General features: G+C 39.0%; 2 protein-coding genes and 1 long non-coding RNA gene across 4 annotated transcripts in view; 1 reads left to right on the top strand and 2 right to left on the bottom strand.

The window, feature by feature from the left end:
* LOC132838831 (beta-1,3-galactosyltransferase 2-like) lies at positions 1 to 2,217 on the bottom strand. Of its 2 annotated transcripts, XM_060859434.1 has the most exons (3): positions 2,011 to 2,217; positions 714 to 1,776; positions 1 to 186 (listed from the first exon to the last, which is right to left on the bottom strand). In XM_060859434.1, the coding sequence occupies exons 1-2, from the start codon at positions 2,013 to 2,015 to the stop codon at positions 729 to 731; spliced, it is 1,053 nt and encodes a 350-aa protein (XP_060715417.1). In that variant the 5' UTR covers positions 2,016 to 2,217; the 3' UTR covers positions 1 to 186; positions 714 to 728. The 2 variants fall into 2 exon arrangements, with proteins under 2 accessions (XP_060715417.1, XP_060715416.1); XM_060859433.1 differs by having other exon boundaries at positions 1 to 1,776.
* A 3,833-nt stretch (positions 2,218 to 6,050) lies between these two features.
* On the bottom strand, positions 6,051 to 9,245 carry LOC132838607 (beta-1,3-galactosyltransferase 2-like). The gene is made up of 2 exons (XM_060859037.1): positions 8,894 to 9,245; positions 6,051 to 8,385 (listed from the first exon to the last, which is right to left on the bottom strand). The coding sequence occupies exons 1-2, from the start codon at positions 8,896 to 8,898 to the stop codon at positions 7,374 to 7,376; spliced, it is 1,017 nt and encodes a 338-aa protein (XP_060715020.1). The 5' UTR covers positions 8,899 to 9,245; the 3' UTR covers positions 6,051 to 7,373.
* The window catches only part of LOC132838608 (uncharacterized), a 28,310-nt gene continuing 22,874 nt past the window's right edge, over positions 9,245 to 14,680 (top strand). The window contains exon 1 of the long non-coding RNA XR_009647660.1: positions 9,245 to 9,504. This is a non-coding gene — a long non-coding RNA (uncharacterized LOC132838608). The remainder of the gene's footprint in view (positions 9,505 to 14,680) is intronic.

Below are 14,680 nucleotides of genomic sequence, written 5' to 3'. Positions count from 1 at the left end.
TTTTCACATATACATTAAAACATGCAGAAATTGAATTTTACTATGTCAGCTTGTCAGGAAGTTGCGATCAGAGTGCAGGTTCGGCCAAGTCTGCGTCCACATTCGATGCGCCCACAGCCGCTTGTCAGTGCTGAGGATCAAAAATCCAACCTTCAAACCCAACTTTAATTGTTGAGCCACCACAGGCTAAAAAAAGAATGACAATTTGATTCATTTAACTGTATTTTACTATATTTTAGTTATAATTGTGAGGCATTTCATAATGTGAGTCTTTTAGAAACTCTTTGATTACGTAGCATGCAATTAGCTTGGCTAGGAAGACCAGTTGCATCAGTGTTAACTGTCCAAAGTCAGTTAACACGGTTTGGCCAGGGACGGTCGTGTTGAGTGTGTAGTCGGTTAATAAAATATCAAATCATTTCTATGTAGTTTTCATTTGCTTTTTTCAAAACATGTTGCTGTTGTAAGGTTAGTTGCTAAGCACTGATCAGTTAGCTGGTAAGCACTGATCAGCATAACCATTTATTTCCTGCGTTATTTTGCAACCCAAAAGCATTAATATGTCAAATATAAAATAATTGTCTAGCACACACCATCTGTAGTGGAAAAGATATAAAAGTAAATGAGTATTTACACTGGTAAAGGTCTCGATTTTGTCTGTATACCAGTTAAGCTTGTTTCTCATGTTTTGCTACTCAATAGGCTGATTATACCTTCTATTTAAGGAGTCAACAGGCTGTGCCTGGTTTGTGAATGTCTGTCCATAGGTTAACCAGCTGAGCAGGAGTGTATAAAATCACTGCAATGAGCTCAGAATAGTAGCACCGGTTGTACAGTTGAGGGTAGATAAACACAAACTGCGAAGGTTTTGGAGGTTTCACAGGAGCAATATGGAGCCATTCAAGGCATAAACCAATATACATATCATCTTCTAAAATAGGCTTGATTTCCGTTGATGCCCTCAGAATCTTTGCTGGCATGTCCATAGACATGATGTAGCACTTTCCTAAGGGATATGGTGGAAATAACTTATTGGTGTGTATCTCTGAAGGGTTGTAAAACCTGCTTGATGGGTTTTGTTTTGCCTTTTTGGTTTGCTGAACCTGGCCAGTGATGTAGTTCATCTGGGGGATTCGGGGGTTAAGCAGCATACTGATCAGACTTCTGACGTTAAGCAGAATGTCATTGTCCACTTTCGCGGTGTAGTATGCCTGCGGACAGCGATCTCTCAGCCATTCCAGCATCACCATGGTTTTAATAGTCGCGTTCTTGACGGAGTCTATGAAGTTGCTTTGAAGCAGATCCCTGTGCCTCAGGTTCTCCTGGTGTATACGATCCTGTTGTATTTCTGCGTTACTTCCACTCGGTAAGCCCATTAGAAACAGAACCACAACATGTTTTTCTTGGACCAGCTTTTCATCCCCCCATGTATTCCTTATGGCTTGCCGTTCCATCACATCTTTAGGGGCCACTTGAACAATGATCACCAAGAAAGGTTTGTGCTGGCACTTTTCTGGCTGATCCAGGCGGAAGTTGTATTTATAGGGATAAGCCACTTCATCTGCTGCTGGATCTAGATGCTTTCCTTTCTTAAACTCTTGCATATCACATTGTGGCGTCCCAAAGATGATGTAAAGTAATAAAGTGATAATGGCCATCACAATAGTAAACACGCACTGGACATTGGATACTGGCTTGAGTTTCAAACACCAGAACCTTTGGTTACTGAGAGTGTTGTAGAGATGTGATATTTCTTCATGGAACGGTAGATTCTGTCTGTTGACAAACACACACACACACAAAAAAAAAAAGATAGACTTTTGGTCCAGAAGAATTCCTGAATTAGACATAAAGTACTGATCGTATTATTATTTATTAGCATTCTAAATAAAAACATTGTTTTGGAATGATTTCAAAGATAAAACCTTTGGCATAGAGAATGCATAGAACAATGCCGAATCTGTACTGTATTCACTCAAGGTAACACTACTGTAGACACACAAAGCTTACCTCATGTTTTTCTTCCTTTGTGTAGTCTCCTGAGGTTAATGTTGTACTTCTGAGGGAAAGAAATACCAGCAGTCTTTACAAATCCTGACCTTGATTCACCATGAAAACGGCTTGATCCTTTTCAATCCAGGACGTTTAATGTTCTACATGTTAGCTACGCTGCTTATTCACAGGGTTTCACTGCCTACGTAGACGAGATAATGAGCGTTAACAAATGTTCACGAATCTGGTTTATCTGTTGCTGACACACCTGCATTTTAGCAGTGTTTCGCATGCCTCATTAGCTGTTCCTCACCTGGAGGGAGGTGTTTGACATTGACACGGTTAATTATAATTGCTTAGCCCAACAGTGCAGCACAAAGAAAACACCCTGGCTGCACTATTAAATCTTCTAAATGCATGTTGGACAATAAACAGCTGTGAATTTGTGCATTTGATATCATTCGTATTCGACTAGAAAGATTGTCAGATGCGATAAATACAATTCCGATAAACAGAGATTCAATGTCATAGCCTGAAGAACCAGTTATGACAAGCTTATTCAGAATTGTGGCAATTTTGCAGGTGACAATTAAATGAGGTGTGGTATTCATAATTGCAGTGTGATTGCATTGTTTTGGGAGGTTTGCCCCTGGCATGTGCTGCGGGTGCAGGTGTGGAAGTAATCACTGTGGTACATCGAATCCTGTTGGACCACATGACATCTTAGAGTCGTGATGATTTGATTAATTCCCGTATGAATAACGTATGTGAAATGTATTCGTATGCAGATGTTAAACAACCTGGTATTTCAGTTCATTTATAAGAAACTTTCTCCTGCATACAGATGCTCATGATCTCAATACAACTGTTTAGAGCTTTTGAACGAGTTTTTTTTTCTCCCCACACACCAGACACCAGACACCAACAGACCCCAAAATCTTTCAGAAGCGGCTGTTGGTTTATAAGGAGTTGTCGGATATTACAGGATACGTTGCACAAATCCATATTTGGACGATTTTAATAAAATATATTTTATTTTAAATTCAATTAAATGAATTTTATTTTTGTGTTTTATTTATATATTTGAAAAACTACAGACTTTCGTTATGTTAATCACTTACAGGCGTATCGGCGGGAAATCTGTAGCGTTGTAGTGTCTACTACGGTGGCCGAGAAGTGCAAAACAAATTAACAAATCCGAAAACACATTAACACATTAACAAATCATAAAACACATTAACAAATCCCAAAACACATTAACACATTAACAAATCCCAAAACACATTAACAAATCCCAAAACAAATTAACAAATCCAAAAACAAATTAACAAATCCCAAAACACATTAACAAATCCGAAAACACAACGACAATTCAGACAACCCAGAAATGGTAGTGTATCGTTTTTGAATGGAAACTTACCGATCATTGGACAAGTCACCTGTCACTAAAGATATACAGGTATGGAATCTTATGTGTAATATGTAAAGTTCTCCGTTTAAATATAAGAAACTAACAGAATTAATCCACAGTAGTCCGTTCCATCCATCCATTCCAACTTTTCCCTGTGGCAGACTGTTGAACTTCATGTATACTTTGAGTGACAGGTGTCTTGTCCAATCACAAACTATACCAACTGCTTCCGGGTTTTCTGAAATGTCGTTGTGTTTTCTGATTTGTTAATGTGTTTTCTGATTTGTTAATGTGTTTCGTGCGCCGATTCATACAACCGGGAAGAGGTAGGTATAGTTTGTGATTGGAAACTTACCGATCATTGGACAAGACGACTGTCATTAAAGATATACAGGTGAATGAAAGGTGTCTCGTCCGATGATGGTAAGTTTCCATTCACAAACAATACCAACCGCTTCCGGGTTGTTTGACTTGTTAATTTGTTTTCAGATTTGTTAATTTGTTTTGGGATTTGTTAATGTGTTTTCAGATTTTCATTCATTCATTCATCTTCTACCGCTTATCCGAACTACCTCGGGTCACGGGGAGCCTGTGCCTATCTCAGGCATCATTGGGCATCAAGGCAGGATACACCCTGGACGGAGTGCCAACCCATCGCAGGGCACACACACACACTCTCATTCACTCACGCAATCACACACTAGGGACAATTTTCCAGAGATGCCACTCAACCTACCATGCATGTCTTTGGACCGGGGGGGGGAACCGGAGTACCCGGAGGAAACCCCCGAGGCACGGGGAGAACATGCAAACTCCACACACACAAGGTGGAGGCGGGAATCGAACCCCGACCCTGGAGGTGTGAGGCGCGTTTTCAGATTTGTTAATGTGTTTTCGGATTTGTTAATTTGTTTTGCACTTCCCGGCCACTAGTCTACACCCGAAAGTGAAAATGAAGCAAAGCAAATGTAAATTATCAATTTAATATGTAGTGCTTGAGTGGGTTTAATCTATCTGTAAATACAGGTTATTCAAAGCCTGCCATTCATCGTTTGAGGAAATCGCACTTGGTCGTTGCATCCAGTAGGTCATTTAGCCTATAGGTATGTCATAATATTAACTCATAGCTAAATTTATCTCTGTGTTCAAGTATCTCTTTAGTTAATGTGTGAATATGATTAACAGTGTTATTTCTACCATGATTTTTGTCTGTGTTAAACTTTGTTCTTTTCCATGATTTGGAGAAATATACTCTGACATTTAACAATAAATAGGCCAAAATAGGTCATTTTGAATGTTGAAATGTACTGCAGGGAGCATTTTCTGTTTAAAAAAAAACCATTTGTTTGCTTTGGATGATGAAGCTAGTAAAAACAATTAATGAAGCACTAAGAGGTAATTAGGGAGGTCTGGCACTTCCTGACCCACCCCTTAGTGATAGAAGGAGACCAGAAGGCATTGGGATCACCACCGATGGCTCTCAGAGCAAAACTTGAAGGCAAAACTGTTAAAGAACCTTTCCTCACTTCCTGTTTTCAGCAACCTTGCCAAGTTGCAAATCAAGTCAAATGTTCTAGCTTTAAGTAAACTTTCTGAATATGAGGTGCATACAGTCCCTGTATGGTGACATTTAGTGAGTTTGTTTGCAGGTTATGGACATTTTTTCAACAAACTCAGGTTTCCAAATTCCTTTTGTTAAATTTCAAATGAACTAATTGTCAAACAGGATGTTCTGATATTGGGTCATTTTCAAAACCTGTCTATTCGTCATGAACTTTCTCTCGCACATTCCAGAATGTAGAGAGAGAAGAATCGAGGATCTTTTCTGATCTAGCACCTGGTGGTGGAACGAACGCTCCCTAGTTGTCCAAACAGACCTCCGTCTACCTGAAGAAACTACCTGAACTACTGTAACAGTTTGTGAGCCACTTCTTTGTTAGCCAATACTGATATTGATAAACTTCCAAGCATTTCTGCCAAATGCCATAAATGTAACCAGATCATGAATCTGTGAGTATTTGTGTTAAATGGTGGACAAGATGATGATAATAGTTATTTATGATAAAATACATTCATTCATCTTCTACCGCTTATCCGAACTTCTCGGGTCACAGGGAACCTGTGCCTATCTCAGGCTTCATCGGGCATCAAGGCAGGATACACCCTGGACGGAGTGCCAACCCATCGCAGGGCACACACACACACTCTCATTCACTCACGCACTCACACACTACGGACAATTTTCCAGAGATGCCAATCAACCTACCAGGCATGTCTTTGGACCGGGGGAGGAAACCGGAGTACCCGGAGGAAACCCCCGAGGCACAGGGAGAACATTAAAACTCCACACACACAAGGTGGAGGCAGGAATCGAACCCCCAACCCTGGAGGTGTGAGGAGAACGTGCTAACCACCAAGCCACTGTGGCCCCCCGATAAAATACATAAACATTTATAACTATTATATAAGTACATTGAAGGGACACATTACCAGCACAGGGTAATTGCATGTTTGCATATCACTTGAGGTAGTATTTGTGTATTAGCTTTAAAACTGTTCATTTGAATCATACTAGAGGAACCTGTTCGCAAGCCTGCATGCTACTGTATAACAGTAGTCAGAGGAACAAAGCACAAAAGACAAAATGCCTAATAAAACTTCCTTCTATTTAAGAACAGTAAGACATGGATAACAATGACAATAACAGTAACATGGCAGAAGTACAGTATGTTACAGTTATCAGAGTAGTGTTCTTAAATTTCATATCAGGTTGAATAATCTAAAGGCAGCTAAAATGTGTTTGGTGTGGTTACAGTAGTGGTTATTAGCAAAAGCTTGCCTTTGTTGTATTATCGGTGTATTATCTACAAAAGGACCTTTAACACCAAACGAGGAATACTATGTGTTCGGGAGGCAGCTTGGAAACGAGGTTAATGAGATTATTCCAAAATAACTGAAGCAGTGTGTGTGGTTTGTGTTTTTTTTTTTTTTGTTTTTTGTTTTTTTCCTCCAGACTTTCCCAGAGCATTAATGCAAAAATGAACAGGGATGTTTGTAAGGTGAATAAAAACTATTTAATTTAATTATTATTTAATATTATCTAATGTTTTTCCAGGAGGACTTCCTGATATGCTGCTTGTCTTGTGCAAACCTTGTATTATTTGCTTATGGAAATTTGTGTGAGCACCAACTCTAAATAGGGTTGTTAAGGTTCATGCTTGGCCTTGAGTGTGAAAACAATGTAGAAATTCCAGTTTCTAGGATTTCCATCTGCACTGTTTTTTTTTTTTGTTTTTTTTTTAACATCACATTTTTTTTGCATTGAATGTGAACCTTGAGGGAAGCTTCTTTTAAAAAAAAAAAAAAAACTAATACAGACACATACTGGAAATATTTATAATCTCCAAAGATAATCCTCACATGAATCCCTGCTGAATTGAGCCCTACATGGGCATCACTTGCACCCGCAGAGGTTCGATAGCTTGTGAAGGAACGGAGTAATTATTTATAACGGAATTTTATATTATATTATTTAAATAATGGTTTCTGTTGAGTTCTTTAATCTGATTGGTTGACATGGGAGTGTTGTATAAGAGGAAAACACTCAACCTCCCTGTAATTATTGTTAACGTTGTATAAGGCTGCATTGCTTCACCCCCTGGCCGATTTTTGTGAAACAGCAAGCAAGTGTTTTATCCTATACTTTTTATATTACATGCACCCTACTTATTAGAGGTCATTTCACTTGGTTGTATTTTTATCCTAGTAATCGGAGTTATTAATTTGGATCGTAAACTGTTTTTTTAAAATAGGGAAGCGTAAAAGTGCAGTCTAAATGTGAAAACAGGATCGATTCTGTTTTTTAAATTGCAAAAAAACTAAATTGTGGGATAAAAATGTTTAGCTAGCTATTTATTCACCAACAGTCACTTTAGTTTTGTTCCAGAAATAATTTCCTAACCCAAAATGATCAGGTGAGATTCTCTTTGCCGCAGGCTGGACCTGGTCTGTGAAGATCTGTCCAGTAGGAGACCAGCTGAGCAGGACTGTCCGTTATCACGGCAATGAGGTTCAAGTAGTAGCAGCGGTCATACTCCTGAGGTGGCTTGACCACAAACTGCTCCAAGTTCGGAGGGTTTGTAGGAGTGATTTGAAGTTGCTCAAGGCACAAGCCGATGTACGCGTCCTCGATGAAAATAGGTTTGATTTCTTTCGACACGTCCAGGATCTTATCTGGGAGGTCCATTGAAATGATGTAGCACATTCCCAAAGGGTAGGGCGGATACACCGGTTTGGAATACACCTCGTATGGGATGTAAAATTTGCTGGACTGATCCCTGATGACTACGTTATCATACCACACCAGTCCCGTAATGTAGTTGCTTTGGTAGCTTTTGGGGCCAAGAAGCATCTTTGTCAAAGCAACAACGTTTATCAGCATGTCTGCGTCCACTTTTGCTGCGTAATACGCCTGAGGACAACGATCCCTCAGCCATTCCATCATCACCATGGTCTTAATAGTCAGGTTCCTGTAGGAGTCTACGAAGTTGCTCTGAAGAAGGTCTCTGTGCCGCCGGTTCTCCTGGTGTATGCGGATCTGTTGCATTATGAAGTCACTTCCGTTCGGCAAACCCAGCAGGAACAGAACCAAAACGTCACCGTCCTTGACCAAGCTGTCGTTCCCCCAAGTGCTTCTTATGGCATTGCGCGCATTCATGTCGTGAGGCGCCACCGGGACGATGATCACGATGTACGGGTTGTGCCGAACGCACGCATCTGGCTGGTCCAGGATGAAGCGGTATTTGTTTGGGTAAGGCACATAGAACGATTCTAGATCAACATGCGGAGCTATTCTCTGTCTGAGGAGATGTGTACTGAAGATGTGGTAGATGCAAATAGTCCCGAGCACCAAAAGAAATCCAAGACACCAAATGACGTACTGGATCCAAACTCGCCGACGAGTCCCTTTCTGCTTTGCCACACTGGAAGTAAAAAAAAAAAAAAAAAAAAAAAAAACAATGATCCATCATCTCTTTATTTATTTATTTTAAATAAGTCCTTTATATTAACAAGCAACAGAAGAACTATCTTTGTTGACTTTGTGTTAACCATAAATATAGAAGTATGGATATGTTTCTAGAAAAAACAACATTACGAGTCTTTCGTTCACGTGAAAACAGTGGTGAACATGGGCTGGCATGCACTGCGCATGTTTAACATGCATGCTAGGACAAAGCACCAGCTTTAAATGTAATGGAGACCGATAAGTAAATACAGGAAGAGTATTTCGTGTTTGTGAACCAAATGCACCAGATTTAAAATGCTTCATCTATCACAGTATGTTGTAGTTAAACTTCAAAAGCTTAGCCATGAAGTAAAGGGGTTATTTAAAACTTCAACCCATATACTGTATGACTTACTTAGCATTTTTCCGTGTCGTACAGTACGTCAGAGATCCTGAAAGCGTTACCTCCACACTGTCTGACTTACCCCATCTTCCTCCGCGTGTGTGTGAGTCCCAGTGTCCCCTGAAGCCAGTGCTACTGTACGATCATGCCTCCGGTTCTACGGTGATCCTTGTACTCACTTGCTAACAGGACATGTAGACCCTCATCTGGCTGAGGCATTTCCAATGCCTGTATCTCAGAATCACGCTTCCTAGTTGTGATGAATCGCAATGGGCAAATGAAAACAAGCAAGAGGGTGAACAAGTTTTTGCAGGTAGACCTCAGGTTTCTCATTGCATTTTTTCTCATGCTGCTTCTCCTTCACTGCCCTAAAGGTACATTGTCTAAAACACACCTTCTTTTATGAGACAGGTAAGTAAAGAACAGGCGTGCCCTCGCTCTCTCTGCCGTGTTTGTGTGTGTGTGTGTTGGAGGAAGTGGGGAGAGGGGTAGGTGGTTGTATTCATTCCTTTTGTGGAGGTAAAGGTCTCTATATAAGGGCAGGACTAAAAAAAAAAACTAAAGAAAGAATCGAGACAAAGGTTTCAAGACAAAGGTTTCAAAGGTAGACATGTCCTTGAGCTTTGGTAACAATCACTATGCAAAACAAAGTATAGCGACGCACCTATGAGTAAAAGTAAAGAACAAGTACAGGTAAGTGACTCAAAGAAGAGTAATAAATAAGTAATTTTGAGAAAACCGTCTCGAATAATTACTTTACAGATCACCATTTTACACGTCTAAAGCTTGCACAGCTAATCAAACACTATATCTGAGGAGGGTGTTTATGAATTAGCTGGCTAGCTCATTCTGATCCGTACATGTTTCTAGCTAAATAGTTAACTATCTAGCAAAGATACCCCCTTCACACAATTGACACCTTACAGTATGTCAGAGATTTCACACTGTAAAACATAAAAATCAAGCTATCTTTTCTAGCTCGGCATAATGGGCACGTTTCCACGGGCCAGATGTTGAGTCGTGAAATGATAAGATATCCATAGTTTTTGACTTGCATAATACTAAAAAGTATGATGTTTGTACGATGTGTACGAATTAAGATGTTTGCAAAATGTGTTACATGAGACACCAAAAAATGCACTATACTGATTCCTCATTCAAAGCAAGCTGAGAAAAATAGTTCACTTTAAGGGAAATGACATTAGTTCAAACATTCATTAGCTTGCTAGGGTACGTTTCATATTTTCAGAAGAATGTAATATTTATTCTAAAATAGGTGACTAATTTGAACCGATTCAAACTTGCTATCTTAAATGATCGAGCTAATGGAGATTTCTAGCTTATCTTGTCGTTTTACAATCATTTAGAAGTGTTTACTATTTAACTTTAATCGAACCTTGTGTGTCGTCTGAGCTGTGAAGGTGAAACATTGCTAGTCATGATGCCTCATGATCAAGTCACATGAACGTGCTTCGTCCTTGTTGACGGAATGACCCGCCGGAGCTAAACCACCCGAAAGCTACACATTTTTCATGATAATCAGGCATTAGAGTAACATCTACTTCATCGGCAGAAACTCTAGAGCAGGGTTTTAAGTGAAATAAAGGCAGGTTACTTTTGAATATTTTCGTGAATTTTGAACTGCTGTAAAATGGCCGCCAAGCCCATTTACTGTACACTCCTCACAGTAATAACAGTCCCAACTTGTTTTAGTTTCTAATGTAAACATGAGGTAAACCCTGAGCAGGATGTTTTTTTAACATGTTCAACTGTTAACTTTGTATGTAGTTTAAAATGATGTTTGTACGTATTAATTAACGTTAGTTTTGTTTGTTTTTCTCCCCACCCAATTTTGTGGTAGACTTACAGTACAGTACAGTACGTTTTGGACTTGGGATAATCCTGTGATGTAAAGTAAACACGAGTGTGTGTGAGAAATCACACACATAAAACATTGAATACTTTTCATCCATTTATATAATTCATTTAATGCTGTGGAACATCCACTGAACACAATATAGCACCAAATAAATTCACTTTCAAATGTATTTGCATAGCGCACAATATAACACTGGACATCGTCTCAAAGCAGCGTTACAGAACATAAACATAAAACAAAAGGTTAAAATGAAGATTAATATAACACAAGAATTCAAGGTTAATATTAGACTTATATTTAAATGTGTTTGTATTTATCCCCAATGAGCAAGCCTGAGGTGACTCAGATGACTGTGGTGAGGAAAAACTCCCTTAGATGGAAGAGGAAGAAACCTCGAGAGGAACCAGACTCAAAGGGGAACCCCATCCTTATTTGGGTGACACTGGAGGGTGTGATTATAAATATACACTAATTCAACATACAGTCCGACAAATGTATTGATGAGGAGGTTGTCCTCAAAGACCACATGGTGTTAGCATCTCCTCTTAGTATGTCTGAATACTTCATGGAGCACAGTCCAACTGGAGCTGTAAACATCTCTGTAGATGCCTCAGGATCCTCACATGGTTGGCCTCATCTTCATGGCACAGAAGACAATCGGCGCTGGTACAATTTCTGCATACCTTGGGATGGGTAGAAAGAGTGAAGCAGTGTAGAGAAATTAGCGTAGCTGCTGTTCATAATATTAGCAAGCACTAGATGATAATGTGCATTTGACCAGATGTACTAGAGCACAAGATTATGGGATGTATATATGTACGCCTGAGATATATCTTTAATCTACGTTTAAACTGGAAAAGTGTGCCTTAACCCCGAACACTAACAGGAAGACTGTTCCAAAGTTTGGGAGCTAAACACAAAAAAACGCCCTATAACCTTTAATAGACTTTGATATTCTGTGAACTACCAGAAGTCCTTAGTTTTGTGATCTGAGAGACCGTGAAGAATTGTAGCTAATTAGATACATGGGAGCTAAACCTTTAAGAGACTTGTACGTTAGTAGCAGCAGTTTGTAATCATTTATAAACTTAACAGGTAGCCAGTGTAAAGATGATAGAATTTGGGTTATATGATCATATTTTATTGTCCTGGTTTTGATTAGATGTATAACTGGGTATCGTCAGCATAACAATGGAACTAATCTGATGCCTTCCCTAATGATGTTCCCTAAGGGAAGAATGCATTTTGAGAAAAGCGGAGGTCCTAGAACTGATCCTTGAGGGACCTGTCCCTGAATACCTGTCGAATGCAGCACAAAATTCAAGTAAAACTACAGTAATAGTGACATACAGTCTTGATCCGATGCTAAGAACAAGTCATTTGTAACTTTAACAAGTGCAGGTTCTATGTGCTATGATGGGGCCTGAAACCTGACTGAACCTGACTGAAGCTCTTCAAAGATATTGTTCTCCTGTAAGAAGGAGCACAGCTGAACAGACACAACCTTTTTCAAGTATTTTAGACAGAAGTTTATCGGGATCTGTCGGGATATAGGGATTTGTTCGGGATCTCTGTTTTTTTGTTAATCTAGCCACTGTGCTAAATAAGAACCTGGGAAAGTTTACGCAATTCTAAAAACCTCTAATTTAGTTTTTCTCCACTTTAGCTGGAGTTTACGGGTTGCCCTCTTGAGGGTAGTGAATATGACTTGTACCATGGTGCAAGTGTTTTTTCTCTAACTCTTTAAAATCAGATGTTACAAATATTCAGTCATAACAGTCTTTCTCATGGCACTGGAAGCTCCTTCCTGAAATATTAAAAACATCTCATTGTGTTTTTCTTCACCACGTCAACAACTAGATGTTCATTAAATAACAAAAATGTATTTTATTACGATTTTATGTGATAGACCAAAACAAAGTGGCACATACAGTAGTTGTGAAGTGGAAGGAAAATGATAAATGGTGTCCAAATTTTTTTTTTAACAAATAAATATCTGAAAAGTACCACCACATTTGTATTCAGCTCCACTGAGTCCATATTTTGTAGAACCACCTTTCGCTACAATTATAGTTACAAGTCTTTTGGGGTTTGTCTCTACCAGCTTTGCACATCTAGAGTGAAATGTTTGCCCATTCTTCTTTGCAAAATAGTTCAAGCTCAGTCAGATTGGATGCCGAGCGTCTGTGAACAGCGATTTTGACTGTGCCATCCTAACACATGAATATGCTTTGAGAGAATCCTGTGGACAGATTCTCCCACCTGAGCTGTGGATCTCTGCAGCTCCTCCAGAGTTGCCCTGGGCCTCTTGGCTGCTTCTCTGATTAATGCTCTCCTTGCACAGCCTGTCAGTTTAGGTGGACGTTGTTTTGGTAGGCTTGCAGTTGTGCCATACTCTTTCCATTTCCGGATGATGGATTGTAAAGCACTCCGTGAGATGTTCAAGGCTTGGGATATTAATTTATAACCTAACCCTGCTTTAAACTTCTCCACAACTTTATCCCTGACCTGTCTGGTGTTTTCTTTGGTCTTCAAGATGCTGTTTGTTCACTAAGGCCACGTTCACACTGCAGGTAAAAGTGGCCCAAATCTGATTTTTTTTTGGGGTCAATTGACCAGGTCAGACTTCTTCAGGTGTAGTGTGAACACTATTTTGGACACCATTTATAATTTTCATTCCACTTCACAATTATTGGAATCTTTAATTGCCACTTTCTTTCGGTCTATTTCATAAAATCCCAATAAAATAGATTACACACACACGCACACACACACACACAGACACACACACACACACACACATATATATATATGTGTGTATGTGTTATAGCATTTTATTATATAAATGTAATATATAAATATATTATATATTTTAGATTTCATGATATATATCCTGATTGAGGTTTTTTTTTTGTTTGATTATTGTTTCTTATACTGTAGCTCTGTACTGCTGTTGACTTTACAGTAAGTGTTTTTTAAAGCAGAAATGCAGCATTCAGTTCAACAGCGTAGCTTCATCAAAGTCAGTGCTTATAAAAGTGAGGCTAATCTGTAGTTTATTCATTACAAACTAATGCGTGGCATGCAGCTTGACATGTTGTGACTTTGTGCATTCTTGAAGGACTCTGTAAAGGAATTTGTGATGGCAGAGTTAGGAACCCTGAAGGGCTGCGTGTAAAGGCTTGTTGCAGTCTGTGAGGGGACTCTTGACATACACAAAGGAGTGAATTTTTTTTTTTTACCCCAACTGGCTTGCCTTGCCATCTTGTACAGTCCCTGTATTTGCACAGCATTCCTCAGATAAAATACTGTATTCAGATGTACACTATATGTAAACTATATCCATTGCTCTTACGCCTGAGATCCAGCTCTCCATTTCAAACACAACCTTGAATCTGGGGTATGTTGTTGTGTTTACATCACAGCAGACACAACAACATATCGGGTTGCACAGTGAAATGTCTGTAAACTAAGCTGTTTAAGCAACAAGACTCAAATGTTCAGTGTTTGTAAATTATTCAAGCACAGCATGATTGTAGGCTTATCCATTGCAGATATATGACCTTATAGTAGATGGATCAGGTTATTGCCTTTATTAACTACTTAAAGTAAATATATTAACTACTTAAAGTATGTATATACTTATACACTGAGCAGTAATGTTAAGAGAAATGTTGCTTAATTCGATGTTCTGCTGCCACCTTGTGGCCACACTCTGCTGGTACCATATGGTGCAGATCTTTGTAAAATCTTTTTTTTTTTTTTTATTTAATTGTTAAATTGTATTGCTTTATTTATTTATTTTTGACATGTTTATTTTTTTTTTTACATCCGATTTAGAATAATTGGGGGAAATCCTACATTAATTGTCATTGTTTAATACCATTAAAGACCCTAAAAAAGGCCTAGAACTGCCCCCTGACATCTCTGTTTAACACCATCTTCAAGCAGACATAAAGAGCCAGAAGAAATGAACAATAAATATAACCA

This window comes from Tachysurus vachellii, chromosome 23 (assembly GCF_030014155.1).
Source record: "Tachysurus vachellii isolate PV-2020 chromosome 23, HZAU_Pvac_v1, whole genome shotgun sequence".
In the NCBI taxonomy this organism is placed as follows: Eukaryota; Metazoa; Chordata; class Actinopteri; order Siluriformes; family Bagridae; genus Tachysurus; species Tachysurus vachellii.
Note: the sequence above shows the minus strand (reverse complement) of the source record. Positions and strands in the feature narration are given on the sequence as shown.